This window comes from Anomaloglossus baeobatrachus, chromosome 5, assembly GCF_048569485.1.
Source record: "Anomaloglossus baeobatrachus isolate aAnoBae1 chromosome 5, aAnoBae1.hap1, whole genome shotgun sequence".
NCBI lineage: Eukaryota > Metazoa > Chordata > Amphibia > Anura > Aromobatidae > Anomaloglossus > Anomaloglossus baeobatrachus.
This window is the reverse complement of record NC_134357.1, coordinates 557,412,112-557,430,827: the sequence shown is the minus strand read 5'-3', so window position 1 is coordinate 557,430,827 and position 18,716 is coordinate 557,412,112. Positions and strand designations below refer to the sequence as shown.

Below are 18,716 nucleotides of genomic sequence, written 5' to 3'. Positions count from 1 at the left end.
CTTATCTTTAATATTAATGCAGTACATAAAATTTTAGTTCATAGTTTTTTTACTAAGGAGACCAAAGAGATTTGAATTTCTTGCTCTTATCTACCTCTGGTCATAAATGCCTCTTTGCCTCATTCCTATGCATCCCAGATGTTAACCAAATAAAGTTTTGGAGTTTCCCTTAATTACAAAGGGGAGGGGGCAGCTATATGTAGTGATAGCATGCTAGATTTGGTTTGGTTATGAGACAATTTAACATTTTTCATGAGTCTATAAGTTTTTCTCCACAGTAGTTAGTACCAAAGCCGCTTTTATTTCATTGCTTTCCACTGCAGCCAGTTAGAAGTGTTCAAACATTTCATTTAGATACTCTTAAAACAAATAAAATATATCTTTGTACCGTGTTAGCCAGTAGAGATATATCTTTTCAGTTAGCCATTAAAAGGTATCAACCACTGAGGACTCTCAGTTCTTTTAAACAATTTTTTTTAAAACAAATAGTGATCTATGCAGTCTCTGGAAATTATCACGGAGTGGATGTTGTAGAGTGAAAATTGCAAATATGCCATTTTAGTGCCCAACACATAGTCATACTAGGATATAGGGACAAAGATTTTAGCTCACCCACAGGAAGTCTTTTGTCCAGATCCTAAATCATTAGACGGTGCAAGGAGGTCAGCTCCATGTTCAAAGAAGCACCGTTCCAATAGCAGATAAAAAGGGTTATTCCAGCGTCACGTCCCATAAATAAAAAACAACTTCATTTCTTCATATTAAAAACCAACAAGATGTTAGTAGGGCATCCAAAGGGTTAAAATCTGCATCTTGTGCTTTTCAAACCATATAATGGTTCTTAATCATAGGTTTAATTTGTTTTTTTATTTATCAACACAGAAACCAGCCAGATATCCCCCCGGGAAGGGCCCAGCCAAGGGGTGACTCTTTTTAGGAGACCACCATAACCAGCATATTAAGTGGCCCTTTTAGTCAATATCCAACTTTTTGACAAGTTTAAAGATATGACAAGGGAAATACCAAGGCCAGGTATCCACCACAGACAGCTGTTTCGGGGTATTGCCCCTCATCAGTGTGGAGTAGGATTCTGGCTGGGTGGGAGCAATGCCTAGTAGACCAACAAAACAATCACTGATCTCGGGGAGACCAGCCAGAGAAAACACTGCCAGCAGCCAGCGAGGGCGCTCAAGACAGTGAAATCCTAGGTACATTGCCCCCTGGGAAATATGCAAATCAAAAAGGTCCGTGGAGCCTCTGTTAGGAGTCTCAACACAGAAACCAGCCAGATATCCCTCCGGGAAGGGCTCGGCTGGTTTCTGTGTTGAGACTCCAAACAGAGGCTCCACGGACCTTTTTGATTTGCATATTTCCCAGGGGGCAATGTACCTAGGATTTCACTGTCTTGCGTGCCCTCGCTGGCTGCTGGCAGTGTTTTCTCTGGCTGGTCTCCCCGAGATCAGTGATTGTTTGTTTTTTTTTATTTATGGGACGTGATGCTGGAATAACCCTTTTTATCTGCTATAGGATATAGACACGTATTGTAACACAAGGCGCAAGACTCCGCAAATGAAACGGGACCTTACAACTAGCAACAGGTCTCTGAGGATAGATCACGTTGTTTAGACACCTACCTTAGTGGGAGGATGCCTTAAATACATTGTATCTCTCAGTTATAAGCTGAGAGGCACTTCCGGATTAGAGCATGCTGGCCCTTTAAGAATCGGTGTGCACACACGCGCCTTAGGCATGCTCCTAGGAAACCTGCGTGTCATGTGGAGTTCCTGGGAGATTGCAGCAGGGACAAGGGACACGGAAGCGGAAAAGTCCCTGCCGGTGAAAATGGGCGGGACACTGCAGAGACGCCGGTAACAGCGTTACAGTACCCCCCTTATGCCCCCGTTTTCCACACCTGAAAGGAATCTCTACAGGAGAAGAGGGGCAGTAATATTCTCCTTGGGCTCCTATGACCTCTCCTCAGGACCAAACCCCATCTAATCTACCAAAACAAGCGTTTTACCTTTCACCTTTTTCATGGCTAGAATGTTGTTTTTTTACATCAAGACATCTTCTGAGCTGGCTGGTGAAGGCAGAGTACCAAGATTTCTGAAGTACTGGATCAGGATAACAGGTTTTAGGAGAAACACGTGGAAGGAGTCGTGGATCCGAAAGGATGCCCAAAGCTTCAGCTTATAGGATACAGCGTTGATCTTTTGAAGCACATCGAAGGATTAACAAAACGGGGACCCAACTTGTAGGAGGTCGTCTTGAGGTAGACATATCTAAAAAGAGCCACACTTGAGGTCTGGGATGGAACGTAGGAGAGTTAAGGCTTCTCTTATCCGCATGCCTTTGCATCCTGATGGAGGACTGCTGCAGGAAGGCCATGGTCTCCGCTGAGACTTCAGAGAACCCCTTAACAAGAGTATCGGCCACAGGGTAGCTTGAGATGATAACCCTAAGGAGAGGGATTTTGGACTGCTGTCCATATACTATGAAGAATAGAGAGTTAGCGTAGGACTCACGTGATTTTTTTTAATAGGAGACCTCCCTCCCCCCGCCCCACCCTCATGCTAGAAGCTTGACCCAATCGATGTGGTTCTCGTTGAGTAAGTGCCACAGGAAATTTGTCAGGATCTGGTTCACTTGCTCTAATTGGCTGAGAGACTTCATATGGTAGGCAGATGAAGTCCAAGGTGACTTCTAGCAGCTTACAGGTAGCCCTCCAGAATCAAGATGTCAATTGGAAGATTCTATCGGACACAATTAGGCCGTGCACGTGGAAGATGTGCTGGATAAAGTACTCAGGGAGCACAGAAGCAGAAGGAAGACCGGACAAAGGAGTGAAGTGGGTCATTTTAGAGAACCTGTCTACTACTACCCACATGATGGAGTAGCAAGAGGACATCGGCAGGTCAGTAATTATGTCCATAGATGTGTTGCCAAGGAGCAGAAAGCACAGGTAGAAGTAGCAGCTGCCTAGCCAGAATCTTCTTAGGGGTCTTTGTTACATCTCGTGGCTCTCCTGAGGCAAGGACTGAGGCAGTCTCCCATTCCTTGCCTGCCACGAGCACTCCTGCTCAGCAGCGCCGAAGGTCTGCCAGACTGCGCAGTGTGCAGGAGATACCTTCTCAGAGAGGCAGCAGAAGGGTGACACCTAGTGGTTCTCCTGTTACAAGGAGTGAAGCGGTCTCCCATTCCTGGCCTACCGCAGACTCTCCTGCTCAGCGGCCCCGAAGGTCTGCGAGGCTGCGCAATGTGCAGAGGTTTACTGCTCAGGGAAGCAGTGAGATTCCCGTTATCTCTGCACATTGTGAGACCGAGGATCCCGCCTCTATTTCCCAGAGGCAGGAGGGTGAGCATGTGCAATGCGTGGTGGGTCCTGATTCGCTCACTGACGTCACACGGCTTGATGACAAGGCTGGTGACGTGGTGAATCCTGACTGGCCAGGCTGGGACGTCGTGGACCCTGATTGGGTCAAGTCCGTCATCTCCGCCTCGCGCCCGCCCTCGGGTGGAGCTGCACCTCCTTAAAAGCTCCCCCTGCCATCATGGCGGCGCGCGACCGTCCTTCTATGTTTGGATGTCTGGCAGCGTGCTGCCACGCCACTGCTCAGGCATTACTGTCTCTTGTGGGCTTGGCCCTTGCTGCTCCGGCAGTACCTCGTTTGCAGGCCGTGTTCCTGCCTTGCTGCTCCGGCAGTACCCCCGTCAACAGGCTGTGTTCCTGTCCCAGGTGAGCTCCTCAAGTCTCCATTGGACTCACCTGGTTATTGAAAGCACACGTGCGTGGGCACCTCTGTGCTACCCTCGTGCCATATTCTCGTGACTTCCACTGGCACACGTGCGTGGGCACCTCTGTGCTTCCCCGTGCAACAGGTACACCGAGCCGTGAGATCTGTGCCATACAACCCTCAGGGGTTAGGGCAGATCGGTGTACATAGATCGTCTGTGACATTCCAGACGATTGCTAGCAGCAACCCGCTCACTCTTCACCCACCATAGCGGCGGTCCCTTACACCGCACAGTGGACCTTGACCGGCGGAAGCAGTCCATTTCCCATCTTGGCACGCTTCCCCGGGTCCCCCTCGTAACATTACGGTCGCGCCAAAGGTCTGGCTATGGCTGAAGAGCAGCAGCAGTTGCTGCGTTATGTGCAGCAGTTGGAGTCACGATTGATAGCAGTGGAGCAGTCTTCCTCCGATAAGACTACTCTGACGACAGTCGCCACCCAGGCGGCTACCCAGGCTGTGCTATTGGGCGGAAGGTCTCCTCGCCTTGCGCTTCCAGAGCGCTTTAGCGGCAACAGCTCTGAGTGCCGTGGGTTTATAAACCACGTTACCACCTACTTAGAGCTGTCCGCGACTCTTTACGCTACCGAGAAGGCGAAGGTAGCCTTCGTCCAGTCCCTGCTCACAGGGAGAGCGCTGAAGTGGTCCACGCCGTTGTGGGAGCGCGGAGATCGTGTGGTGAATAACTTAGCAGCTTATCTTGGGGCCATGAGAATGGTGTTCCTCGGGCCTCAAGTCACCCACGATTCCGCGCTGCGCCTCCTACGACTTCGGCAAGGGTCTGCTTCAGTCGGGGACTTTGCTGTACACTTTAGGACACTGGCCACAGAGCTGGACTGGCCGGATAAGGTCCTTGTCCCTGTGTTTTGGGAGGGCCTGGCAGGGTTTGTCAAAGACGCACTGGCCACACGTGAGGTGCCTGCCACTTTAGAGTCCTTGATTCAGGTTGCCTCTCGCATAGACATCCGCCAGGCGGAGCGAAGGCTCGAGGTCTCTTCAGCACCCACGTCTTCTCGGCCTAAAAAGCGTCTGACTCCCGTCTTCCATCAGACAGGTCCCCCAGCCAGTCCTGTAGGCGACTCCGTGGAGTCAATGGAGGTGTCCAAGGTGGTCTCCTCTGCCCTAGGTTCTCGGTCTTGTGTCATCTGCTTTTCCTGTGGGCAGAGGGGACACATAGCTACCCTATGTCCCAAACCGTCGGGAAAAGACAGCGTCTAGTTTCTATCAGAGGGGGGACTCTAGACGCTACTTCTCCCTCTAGGTTGACTATCAGCGCCCAGTTGCAGTTCGGCACTACTCTCTTCTCTGCCCTGGCTTGCTTGGACTCAGGCGCTGAAGGCAATTTCATCTCGACCTCCCTGGCAACCCGATACTCAGTTCCCCTGGTTCTGTTGCCCAAGCCACTCAGGGTCCGGGTAGTCGACGGGTCCATACTACTCGATCCTATCACCCAGATCACCATCCCTCTCAGGATGGATGTACCACCGGGACACCATGAGCAGGTGTCCTTCCTGGTGCTTCCAGGGGGGACGGATGAGATCCTACTGGGTCTTCCCTGGTTGAGACAGCATGCTCCTATACTCAACTGGGCAACAGGGGAGATCTCATCCTGGGCAGGATCCTGTAGAGAGCACCTCGTGACTACCGAACCACCCGCTACCATTAGGTCGGTTGGGTCCTCAGGGAATACTGAGGGGCCGGGTTTACCGACACCTTATGAGGCCTACAGGGATGTCTTTTCCAAAAGGGCCGCAGATACTCTTCCTCCCCACCGGCCATATGATTGCCGAATAGACCTGAAGCCAGGCTCCGAGCCCCCTAGGGGCAGAGAGCCTCCGTCTCTGGCGCAGAGAGTGGATACAATGTCCAAATATATTCAGGACAGCCTGGCGAAGGGGTTCATTCGCAAGTCTATTTCACCGGCTGGTGCAGGGTTCTTTTTTGTGCAGAAGAAGGAAGGGGATCTGCGCCCCTGTATCGATTACAGGGGATTAAATGCAATCACAATCAAGAACAAATACCCTTTGCCCCTCATTACTGAGCTATTTGATCGATTCCGCGGGGCAAAGGTCTTCACAAAGCTGGATCTACGCGGGGCGTATAATCTAGTGCGAGTCCGAGAGGGCGATGAGTGGAAGACCGCCTTTAACACCAGGGACGGTCACTACGAGTATCTAGTAATGCCCTTCGGACTCTGCAATGCCCCCGCCGTATTTCAAGACTTTGTGAATGACATTTTCCGGGATTTGTATCTTTCCGTGGTTGCATACCTGGATGACATTCTTATCTTCTCCCCCGATCTTACCACCCATCGGAGGGATGTCATCCGAGTACTTAAGAGGCTCCGCACCCATTCGTTATATGCTAAGCTGGAAAAGTGCGTTTTTGAACAGGAATCCTTGCCGTTCCTGGGGTACATAGTGTCCAATCAGGGGTTAGCAATGGATCCGGGGAAGTTGGAGACAGTGATGAACTGGCCTGAGCCCCGCTCGCTGAAGGCGATCCAGCGATTCTTGGGGTTTATCAATTATTATCGCCAGTTCATTCCCAACTTCTCGACGGTGGCAGCACCCATCATTGCCCTTACCCGCAAGGGCGCTAATCCCAAAGCATGGACACGGGAAACGGTAGAGGCATTTCACACTCTCAAAACTCACTTCTCCAGAGCTCCCATCCTTCATCGTCCAGACATCTCCAAACCCTTCCTACTGGAGGTAGACGCCTCTTCGGTCGGTGCAGGTGCAGTCCTGTACCAGAAAAACGAACGAGGAAGGAAACATCCGTGTTTCTTTTTCTCCAAGACCTTTTCTCCGGCCGAGAGGAACTACTCCATAGGGGATAGGGAGTTACTGGCGATGAAACTAGCATTCCAGGAATGGCGGCATCTCCTGGAGGGTGCGAAGCATCCATTTGAGGTTTTTTCTGACCACAAAAACCTCACATACCTCCAGACAGCACAACGCCTGAACCCAAGGCAGGCCCGTTGGTCTTTATTCTTCTCCCGGTTCCGCTTTATTATCCGCCACCTGGCCGGTGAGAAGAACGTACGGGCCGATGCCTTGTCACGTTGTATCGTTGTGTTGGAGGAGGACGAGGAGGAGCCTCGTCTTATACTACCCCCGGACAGCTTGAGGATGGTCACTCCCACTTCTTTGGACCAGGTGCCACCTGGCAAAACCCTCGTTCCCCCTGAACTACGGAACGAGGTGCTATCGTGGGCCCATGCCTCCAAGGTCGGGGGTCACTTCGGGGTCAAAAGGACCAGAGACCTGGTGACCAGGCATTATTGGTGGCCGAGACTACCCCAGGACATACAGGCTCCCACATATTCCTGTATGTCGTGTGCTCGGAATAAGCCGTCCTGGCAGAGACCGGCAGGTCTTCTTCACCCACTGCCAGTGCCGGATCGTCCCTGGGAAGTGGTAGGGATGGACTTCCTGGGAGATCTGCCCAAGTCAGCAGGGCACAGGGTCGTATGGGTCATCACGGACCATTTCTCTAAAATGGTCCACTTGGTGCCTCTCCCACGACTCCCGACGTCACGTGCTCTCGCCACCTTGTTCATTCGGCATGTATTTAGGTTGCATGGCATGCCTGACAAGGTGGTGAGCGACCGGGGTCCCCAGTTCGCGTCTCGCTTCTGGAGAGAGCTCTGTAAGCTCCTGCAGATAGAGCTGAACATCTCCTCCGCATACCATCCCGAGACCAATGGACTAGTGGAGAGGACTAATCAGACCTTGGTAACTTACCTCCGCCATTTTATATCCGCGCACCACGACAACTGGGCTAACCTCCTTCCTTGGGCCGAATTTGCCATTAACAATTCGGTCCATGAATCCTCTGGCCAGACTCCGTTCCTACTCAATAACGGACAACATCCCAGAATCCCGGTTCCGATGCCCATTACGTCACCCGATACTAGAGTGGAGGATTGGGCGACCAAGGCCCGGGAGATCTGGGATGACACCCAAGAGGCTCTTAAAAGGGCCAAAGACCGGATGGTGACAACGGCTGATGTTCGCCGCCGCCCTGCACCATCCTTCGCCCCTGGTGACCTAGTATGGCTGTCCTCTAAGAATGTTAACCTACGGGTACAGGCAGCCAAATTCGCCCCTAGGTATCTGGGTCCGTTTAAAGTACTACAGCAGGTAAACCCAGTGGCATATCGACTCCAGCTCCCTCCACGCTGGGCTATAGCCAACACCTTTCACGTGTCCCTCCTGAAACCCGTACGACTTAATAAATTCTCGGGGTCCCTGCCGGCTCAAACCGACTCCCCGTCCGACGACCCTGAGGTGGCAAAACTTGTGGAGACAAAAGTCATACAGGGCAAGAGGTACTACCTCGTGGAGTGGGCCGGCCGTGGTCCAGAGCATAGATCCTTGGAGTTGGAGGATCATATCCGCGCCCCGGGTTTGATAGCGGCCTTCGAGCACGGACAGGGGGGGGGGGGCCTAGACGGGGGGGTAATGTTACATCTCGTGGCTCTCCTGAGGCAAGGACTGAGGCAGTCTCCCATTCCTTGCCTGCCACGAGCACTCCTGCTCAGCAGCGCCGAAGGTCTGCCAGACTGCGCAGTGTGCAGGAGATACCTTCTCAGAGAGGCAGCAGAAGGGTGACACCTAGTGGTTCTCCTGTTACAAGGAGTGAAGCGGTCTCCCATTCCTGGCCTACCGCAGACTCTCCTGCTCAGCGGCCCCGAAGGTCTGCGAGGCTGCGCAATGTGCAGAGGTTTACTGCTCAGGGAAGCAGTGAGATTCCCGTTATCTCTGCACATTGTGAGACCGAGGATCCCGCCTCTATTTCCCAGAGGCAGGAGGGTGAGCATGTGCAATGCGTGGTGGGTCCTGATTCGCTCACTGACGTCACACGGCTTGATGACAAGGCTGGTGACGTGGTGAATCCTGACTGGCCAGGCTGGGACGTCGTGGACCCTGATTGGGTCAAGTCCGTCATCTCCGCCTCGCGCCCGCCCTCGGGTGGAGCTGCACCTCCTTAAAAGCTCCCCCTGCCATCATGGCGGCGCGCGACCGTCCTTCTATGTTTGGATGTCTGGCAGCGTGCTGCCACGCCACTGCTCAGGCATTACTGTCTCTTGTGGGCTTGGCCCTTGCTGCTCCGGCAGTACCTCGTTTGCAGGCCGTGTTCCTGCCTTGCTGCTCCGGCAGTACCCCCGTCAACAGGCCGTGTTCCTGTCCCAGGTGAGCTCCTCAAGTCTCCATTGGACTCACCTGGTTATTGAAAGCACACGTGCGTGGGCACCTCTGTGCTACCCTCGTGCCATATTCTCGTGACTTCCACTGGCACACGTGCGTGGGCACCTCTGTGCTTCCCCGTGCAACAGGTACACCGAGCCGTGAGATCTGTGCCATACAACCCTCAGGGGTTAGGGCAGATCGGTGTACATAGATCGTCTGTGACATTCCAGACGATCGCTAGCAGCAACCCGCTCACTCTTCACCCACCATAGCGGCGGTCCCTTACACCGCACAGTGGACCTTGACCGGCGGAAGCAGTCCATTTCCCATCTTGGCACGCTTCCCCGGGTCCCCCTCGTAACAGGTCTTATTACGGGGAGACGAGGGACAGGCTGAGACAAATTCCATGATGTCTTTACACAATGTTGGCCAAAATTAGTGCTGCGAGATGAGCAGAGTTGCCTTCTTGTAATCGGCCAGCTTAGAGGAATGACACCACTGCAACACAAGCTTGCTGTCCGCCTTCGCCACGAATGTCTTTCCGGGTGGTACCCGAGACATGCTTCTGAAGTTACCGTGAGCATCTTGCATGGCTCAATAATGTGTTGAGGCTCATCCTCATGGTTGGTCCACAGAAAGTATCTGCAGAGTGTATCTGGCTAGACTTTCTTTTCAGCTGGACTAAAATGTTGAACAATGTCAAACTGGGCGAAGAACAGCCATCATCGTCATCGCCTTGCATTCAGCTTCTGAGCCGACTGTAAAGGGGGCTTTACACGGTAGCGATATCGGTAACGATCGGTACCAATATCGCTAGCGTGCGTACCCGCCCCCATCGTTTGTGCGACATGGGCATATCGCTGCCCGTCGTGTACAAAATCGCGCTCCCCTGTCACACGGCTTACCTGCCCTGCGACGTCTCTCTGGCCGGCGATCTGCCTTCTTTCTAAGGGGGCGGGTCGTTCATCGTCACAGCGACGTCACACGGCAGGCGTCCAATAGAAGCGGAGGGGCGGAGATGAGCGGGACGTAACATCCCGCCCACCTCCTTCCTTCCGCATAGCCAGTGGAGGCAGGTAAGGAGATATTGCTCGCTCCTGCGGTGTCACACATAGTGATGTGTGGTGCCGCAGGAACGAGGAACAACATCGCTAATTAGAAATAAACGATTTTTGGTTTTAGCACGACCTCTCCATGGCAAACAGTTTTTGCCACTTTTGCGATCGTTTTAGATCGCACAAAACTGTTACACGCTACGATATCGTTAATGACGCCGGATGTGCGTCACAAACAACATGACCCCGACGATAAAACATTAACGATATCATAGCGTGTAAAGCCCCCTTTAGTAGGCCAAGTTTTTGAGGTCAATGTAGAAGAATGCACAGCTCCTGCCTGTAGATATTGCCACGGCTCCAGAGCTATCTTGATTGCAAACAATTCTCAGTCGCCAATTGAGTATTTCGCTGTCGAGCAGCGAAGGCCTTGGAGAAGAAGCAGCAGGTTACCCTCTTACGGGAAGCTGACTACTCCATAAGGATCGCACCGGCCCTGAAGGACGAGGAATCCACTTCCAAGAAGAACTTTCTGTTAATATCCTGCTTGTAGCACTAGAGCCGATGAGAAGGCCAGCTTGAGGGCAATAAATGCACTCTGCTTGAGAAGTCCACATCTTGAGAGTTGCCCCTTTCCGGGTCAGGGCCGTGATAGAGAGAATTGCTTTATGAATTTAATGTAATAATTGGAAAAACCCAGGAATCACTGAATCGCCTTCACTCCCTTAGGACAAGGCCACTTCAGAACCACCGACACCTTTTCCGGATCCATCTTCAAACTGGTGTCAGAGTTTACGTAGCCCAGGAAGGGTAGGTAAGTCTGTTCAAAAAGGCAATTCTCAAATTTGTCGTATATAAATGATTCTCCCTCAGCTTCTGTAGAACCTGTCAAATATTCCTCCTGAGCGTTGGCAGATCGGGAGATAATACAAGAATATTTTCCAGGTACACCACGACACATGAGTAAAGCAGATCTCGGAAGATATCATTGACAAATTCCTGGAAACCCGTAAGAGCATTGCTGAGCCCAAGTAGCATACTCAATACTCAAAGTGGCTGTCACAGGTATTAAATGCAGTCTTCCATTTGTCACCCGACCATATATGGACAAGGTTGTATGCAGCATGGAGGTCAAGCTTGGAGAAGATCCTGGAACCTCGGAGACGGTTGAACAATTCTGGTATAAGTGAATACATATTCTTGATAATGATTTGGTTGAGACCTCTATAATCTATAGAGTGCTGCAGGTAACCATCCTTTTTCTTTACAAAGAATAACCCAGCCCCGGCCGTTGAGAAGAACTTCTAGATAAATCCCCCCTGCCAGCTTCTCCTTGATATTTTTTGGATATGGCTTGGGCCTCTGCCTGGGACAAAGGGTAGATATGGCTGCAGGGAGGTGGGGAACCAAGAAGTAGGTTGATCGGGCAACAATATGGCCTACGTAGAGGTAGAGTCTCAGCCTCATTCTTGTCCGTATAGGCCCAGTAGGCAGATGGTATACCTGGAACATTTGAGGACATCACTGGTGGTTGTGCATTATGGACTAGAACAAGACATTTTTCTTGACAGGACTGATCCCATCTGAGTAGATTTTTGGATCTCAAGTTCAAGACCAGCTTGATAATCTGAAGCAACGGCAGACCCAGTAGTTGTGGGTGTGACAGTCCTGCAAACACGTAAAATGTGATCTTTTATGAGTACAGCATTCCCATCCAGAGTTCAACTTGCTCAGTGACAAACAGTATAGCTTCGGACAGAGATTTTCCACCCACAGATGGAAATGCTATGGGAGCTTGAAGTGGCTGGATGAAAATCTGTTACTGATTCCAATGGCCAGTTGTATGACGTTTTCAGCGGAACTGGAATCAAGATAGGCTGACTCAATGAACTAGGTGCTGCCACAGGATACAGACACGGATATGGATAAGGACGAAGGGGACTTGCTCTCATCTAGGGTATCCTTATCTATATACCATAGGCTTGGAAATTTCCCAGCTTCAAAAGGACAGAAAAAGATCAGGTGTGTAAGATCTCTGCAGTAGAAGCATCCCTCTGTGGTATGATGCTTTGCCAAGTTCACACGATCTACCTCCATGTGCTCAAGGGAAGTAACGGGAATTGCCGATCACGGCATGCTCGGTCTCTGGAAGTAGGAGCCAGGTGCAATGATTTCCTGTCATGGCTCACCTCTGTGGAGCATTCTCAGAACCTGAGATCGATGTGGATAGCCAGAGATACCAGGTACACCGCGACACATGAGTAAAGCAGATCTCTGAAGATATAATTGACAAATTCCTGGAAACCCGTAAGAGCATTGCTGAGCCCAAGTAGCATTACCCAGTAGCTAAAGTAGCATTACTCAGCACTACCAGGTCATCTTGGGAGAAAGGCACATCACAACCAGCCAGTTAGTCCTTGATTTTTTTGGACATATACTCCCAGAATGCATCCATCAGCACCACATAATTCCAGCCTAATTTGGAAGACAAGGTGCAGAAATTGATGACATAGTGACCTAAGGTGAGAAATCCCTGGAAAAGCCTAAGGAGCAAAGAAGCTGCAGAGGAAACTCAACCCGGTTCATTGAATACCTTGCAGAATGCCCCCTGGAAGGTTTGTGGGTCCAAGACAACAGGATCACTTCTCTCACATAATGGATTGATCTAACCAAGGACTCGACAGTTGTGTGACGTGACTTGGAGCTGGATATGCTGCCAGGGTGGCCACTATAGTCCGGGCAAGATTGGGTGGAGACGTTGGTGTCGAAGCTTCCAAGCGGATGCCTACGATTGCAAGTAGGTCAGGATCCGGTCTTGCTATTCCCATTGACACATCATCTTTTGCTGCAAACTAGTGAGCTAGGTAGTTATGGAGCCAGCAGGATCTGTAGCCTGGGCAAACATATGCTCGGAAGTGGACCCACTCAGCCACAGCACCGGATCAATCAGGAGGGGCGTATCTAAGCGACTTCCTCAACTCCACTAGAGCCACTGATGATCAGGATAGCCTTGTACTGGAAGGTAGCTGCCAGGTGCTACTCCACTGAGTCCCGGTACTGTAGCAGTTGACCCCAGGGGTCATGGATTGGATACTGATGGTCACTGATGTGGTCAGGTGCAGACCAGATGGCTGGCATAAGAAGGTGCAGCGGACTTAGCAGGTATGGTAAGCAGAGTTGGTTTAGATAGATGCAGCAGGTACAGTGTGCACAGCAGATGCAAGAATACAGACATGTTAGCACACACATGTAAAAACAAAAACGGAAATAGAAATCCATTATACTATAGCCATAAATGCAAAACTACCACGCCAAATTTATCAAACCTACATTAAGTTAGCATCTTTAACTAATTAACAATAAAAGTCAAAATTGTACAAAATTAATACATTTATTCACATAATTCACAAAAATTCTTTAACCTGACATGATTTTAATGAAACTGAATAGGATAACTGAAGTGAGCACTAATATATATATTATGAGTGCAAGCCAAAAATTACATACTATATACGGATAAGGCTGCACATCAAACTTAGATAATAGTATAATGCCTCAAGCATATGGACAAATATTGGAATATACAATGAAAAATGCTACTTGCTAATTTGAACATGTGAATAATGAATTGCATACCTGCCATGAATATTAGGAAAAAGGAGATATTTAGCAATCGCATTGATCAATGTAACTGAGCCCCAAGGCCTCGTCAAGGCATATCTCTATATTGGGGTCCCTAGCTCTGTGACCCTAACTGTGTGTCATCTCATTGCAATTAAAAACTGCTATGGGTGGAGAGGGGTAACTAAGGACTTTCTTATATAGGAGATGGGAAAAAACATGGCCGAAAGGGGCGGAGCTGTGTTCACATTCAGAAAAAAACTACATATAACTGAATAGGATAACTGAAGTGAGCACTAATATATATATTATGAGTGCAAGCCAAAAATTACATACTATATACGGATAAGGCTGCACATCAAACTTAGATAATAGTATAATGCCTCAAGCATATGGACAAATATTGGAATATACAATGAAAAATGCTACTTGCTAATTTGAACATGTGAATAATGAATTGCATACCTGCCATGAATATTAGGAAAAAGGAGATATTTAGCAATCGCATTGATCAATGTAACTGAGCCCCAAGGCCTCGTCAAGGCATATCTCTATATTGGGGTCCCTAGCTCTGTGACCCTAACTGTGTGTCATCTCATTGCAATTAAAAACTGCTATGGGTGGAGAGGGGTAACTAAGGACTTTCTTATATAGGAGATGGGAAAAAACATGGCCGAAAGGGGCGGAGCTGTGTTCACATTCAGAAAAAAACTACATATAACTGAATAGGATAACTGAAGTGAGCACTAATATATATATTATGAGTGCAAGCCAAAAATTACATACTATATACGGATAAGGCTGCACATCAAACTTAGATAATAGTATAATGCCTCAAGCATATGGACAAATATTGGAATATACAATGAAAAATGCTACTTGCTAATTTGAACATGTGAATAATGAATTGCATACCTGCCATGAATATTAGGAAAAAGGAGATATTTAGCAATCGCATTGATCAATGTAACTGAGCCCCAAGGCCTCGTCAAGGCATATCTCTATATTGGGGTCCCTAGCTCTGTGACCCTAACTGTGTGTCATCTCATTGCAATTAAAAACTGCTATGGGTGGAGAGGGGTAACTAAGGACTTTCTTATATAGGAGATGGGAAAAAACATGGCCGAAAGGGGCGGAGCTGTGTTCACATTCAGAAAAAAACTACATATAACTGAATAGGATAACTGAAGTGAGCACTAATATATATATTATGAGTGCAAGCCAAAAATTACATACTATATACGGATAAGGCTGCACATCAAACTTAGATAATAGTATAATGCCTCAAGCATATGGACAAATATTGGAATATACAATGAAAAATGCTACTTGCTAATTTGAACATGTGAATAATGAATTGCATACCTGCCATGAATATTAGGAAAAAGGAGATATTTAGCAATCGCATTGATCAATGTAACTGAGCCCCAAGGCCTCGTCAAGGCATATCTCTATATTGGGGTCCCTAGCTCTGTGACCCTCATAATATATATATTAGTGCTCACTTCAGTTATCCTATTCAGTTATATGTAGTTTTTTTCTGAATGTGAACACAGCTCCGCCCCTTTCGGCCATGTTTTTTCCCATCTCCTATATAAGAAAGTCCTTAGTTACCCCTCTCCACCCATAGCAGTTTTTAATTGCAATGAGATGACACACAGTTAGGGTCACAGAGCTAGGGACCCCAATATAGAGATATGCCTTGACGAGGCCTTGGGGCTCAGTTACATTGATCAATGCGATTGCTAAATATCTCCTTTTTCCTAATATTCATGGCAGGTATGCAATTCATTATTCACATGTTCAAATTAGCAAGTAGCATTTTTCATTGTATATTCCAATATTTGTCCATATGCTTGAGGCATTATACTATTATCTAAGTTTGATGTGCAGCCTTATCCGTATATAGTATGTAATTTTTGGCTTGCACTCATAATATATATATTAGTGCTCACTTCAGTTATCCTATTCAGTTATATGTAGTTTTTTTCTGAATGTGAACACAGCTCCGCCCCTTTCGGCCATGTTTTTTCCCATCTCCTATATAAGAAAGTCCTTAGTTACCCCTCTCCACCCATAGCAGTTTTTAATTGCAATGAGATGACACACAGTTAGGGTCACAGAGCTAGGGACCCCAATATAGAGATATGCCTTGACGAGGCCTTGGGGCTCAGTTACATTGATCAATGCGATTGCTAAATATCTCCTTTTTCCTAATATTCATGGCAGGTATGCAATTCATTATTCACATGTTCAAATTAGCAAGTAGCATTTTTCATTGTATATTCCAATATTTGTCCATATGCTTGAGGCATTATACTATTATCTAAGTTTGATGTGCAGCCTTATCCGTATATAGTATGATTTTAATGAAAGTCAGGACACACAATCTAAAATTTACCCGTTAAAAACACAGACAAAAAACCTGGGGCATTGTGGTTAATAGAAAAAGTCAACAGAAGTGGTCAGAAATCAGAATCGTAGTCATTAAATCTGATATACATAATGTTGGAACACAAATATACAAACTCCTAGTCTCTAAAAAAACAAGATTTAAAAACGTGTTTTAAATAATTGAATTTAAAGTGACAATACCATTTAAAGTGCGTATATATTTATCCAAAATAATGGAAAAATGAATCACATGCAGCGGCATTCAGTTGCTAACATGAAATATAATGAATGTCAAAATACACAATAAAGTACTAATGCAACCTTAAGGAGTCAGAGATAGAATCACAGTACACAATAAAGTGCTAATACAACTAAAATGTCACTGCATTTGAATGTAATAGCTGTCTGATATGTCATTGCACATGACTATGATGAAATGCAATGCCAGTATAAACATCCCCATCATTCAATTCAGAACCCGTAATTATACAAAGTAAACAATTGACTATCATTGATGTTACCATACCTAACAGGAAGGCCAGTAATGCCAAGGTTTGGAGACTGGAGTTATACCAAGTGGTACTGACCACTACGTGTGAAACCACACTGCCCAGCAACTGAATGCACGTTTCACACTTGCTTTGTCAGGAGGTGCACACACAGCTGTTGTGAATATCATCAGAGATGGTGCTGTTCCCAAGAATGTTTCTGGGCTCCCTCTGGTGGCTAGTGCTGGTAGTGAGTCTGATTATGCATCTGTCGCTCAGACAGGTGCAGGAGATGATTGCTGTTCCAGGAATACTATGGAATCCAGCCTGGGGGAATATAGGAAGGCAGTTTCTGTCTAGCCTTTGCCAGTGATAATTGTTTCTGCCCCATGAGAAAATGTCCTGAATGTTGTCCTCCAGCCTTGAGGCTTTTGCCTTTCCCTGTAGGTTCTGTTTTTTGCAGTTTTTTCTGCTCCTTTTTGCATTCTCAGGAATGATTTCTACAACATTTTTTTTGTTCCTTTGCATCGGTTTTGTTTCCATGTCATCCTGGTCTGCAGCTATGCTTGATAAGTATTTTTGTTTTTTCCTTCTGAAATTTAATTAGTTCTCATGCACTTTTTTGTTTCTTGCATGTGAATAAGAGCTCTCCCTGCACTTTGTTTGGAGGGCAATTTATTCCCAGCAAGAAAGGGAGTTTTGCTCCCTGTATGATATAGAGTTTCTATTTGCACAACAGTTCCTGATCTAGAAGGAGGAAAGATTGTGTGATCTTTAAAAGGAATTTTTGATTATCAGGTGTTGGTAATTTTTTTAGGGTGTTTAGTGGCTGCAACCAGCAAATCTATCCTATCCTTTTTATATCTAGCTAGCAGGGCCTCACTTTGCTTAACCCTATACTTTCCATCTGTGTGTTTTGTGTTTTTCATATATCATCGTCGTTATATGTTGGGGGCTTGTCTTTTTCCTTTGAGGCTATTCTGAGGCAAGTCAGGATTCCTCATTTCATCTTTTTTTTTTTTTTTTTTAACTTCGTTTTATTAACAATTTCAAACATGGTACAACTGACATTTGCCATATAAAGATAGCTCAGTATATAGAAAGTAATATTTAAATATAACAATGAACAGTCATATAAAGTCCATAATATCTTTAGCACTTAACATAGAACAATGTTATTATCCAAACTTCTTATCATTTGCATATATATCTAATTTTATATTGAGCATAAGAACAGCTCTATCAGCATGACCATATTTTGAAAACAAGATAGAAAAAGGAAGAGAAAAAGGAGAAAAGAAAGAACAACAACAACAACAGCCACATTGCATTATTATATCTCAATATACCATTGGACAGTGTTTCATATCCCAACATCTAGCGGGAACCACCATTATTCGCATAATCTCCCTCAAACCTCCGCAAGTGTGTCTGGAGAAGAATTCCACAAACCCCAGATTTTGTTAAATTTTCCCGGGCACCCCCTATTATAATATACCACCCGTTCATAGACTATGGTTGCATTGACTAGTTTAACCCAGGACCGCACAGCTGGATTTGAATCTCCCATCCACCTCAGAGCTATTAATTTCCTAGCCAGAAACAATGCCTCTCTGAGGAATATTGTCATGTAATGATCCCAGGACTCTTCCTCCACCACCCCAAACAGGCATATCAAAGGGTCACACAAAACAGGAATCGACACAATCGATGTCAGCAGAGATGTCACTCCTCGCCAGTACGAAGATATATTGGGACAGCTCCAAATCATATGTATGAAATTTGCCCCTGAGAGATGACACCTCGGGCACTCCGATGTACGAGAACGGCCCATACTAAATAATCGAGTTGGAGTAAGGTATGCCTGGTGGACAATGTAGCATTGAATCAACTTATTATTAACTGATGGGGATACCGCAGTCGGAGATTCCAATATTTCTTCCCATTCCTCTCCCTGTAGAGAGGGAATTAGAGATTTCCATCTATCCTAAGCTGGCAAGGGGTCCGACTCCACCCCCACCGACAACAGGTAAGTATATATAGCTGAGATGAGGCCTCGAGGTCCTTGTGATTTTAGAATACCTATCATAGGAAGTGATGATATCAATTTCCTCACTCCAATTTTCTGTATGTGGGATTGAATCGCTGTGCGAATCTGCAGGTATCTAA

At 47.3% G+C, this 18,716-nt stretch overlaps 1 protein-coding gene across 5 annotated transcripts in view; it reads left to right on the top strand.

Annotated features, from left to right (window-relative positions):
* LOC142312294 (uncharacterized) overlaps window positions 1-18,716 on the top strand; it is a 131,161-nt gene that overhangs the window by 56,391 nt on the left and 56,054 nt on the right. For 2 of the 5 annotated variants that reach the window (XM_075351224.1, XM_075351223.1), the window contains exon 3: window positions 10,774-10,858. The exons of the other annotated variants lie outside the window; for them this stretch is intronic. In XM_075351224.1, coding sequence (XP_075207339.1) covers window positions 10,774-10,858 — 85 coding nt within the window. The remainder of the gene's footprint in view (window positions 1-10,773; window positions 10,859-18,716) is intronic. 5 annotated transcript variants of the gene reach the window in all.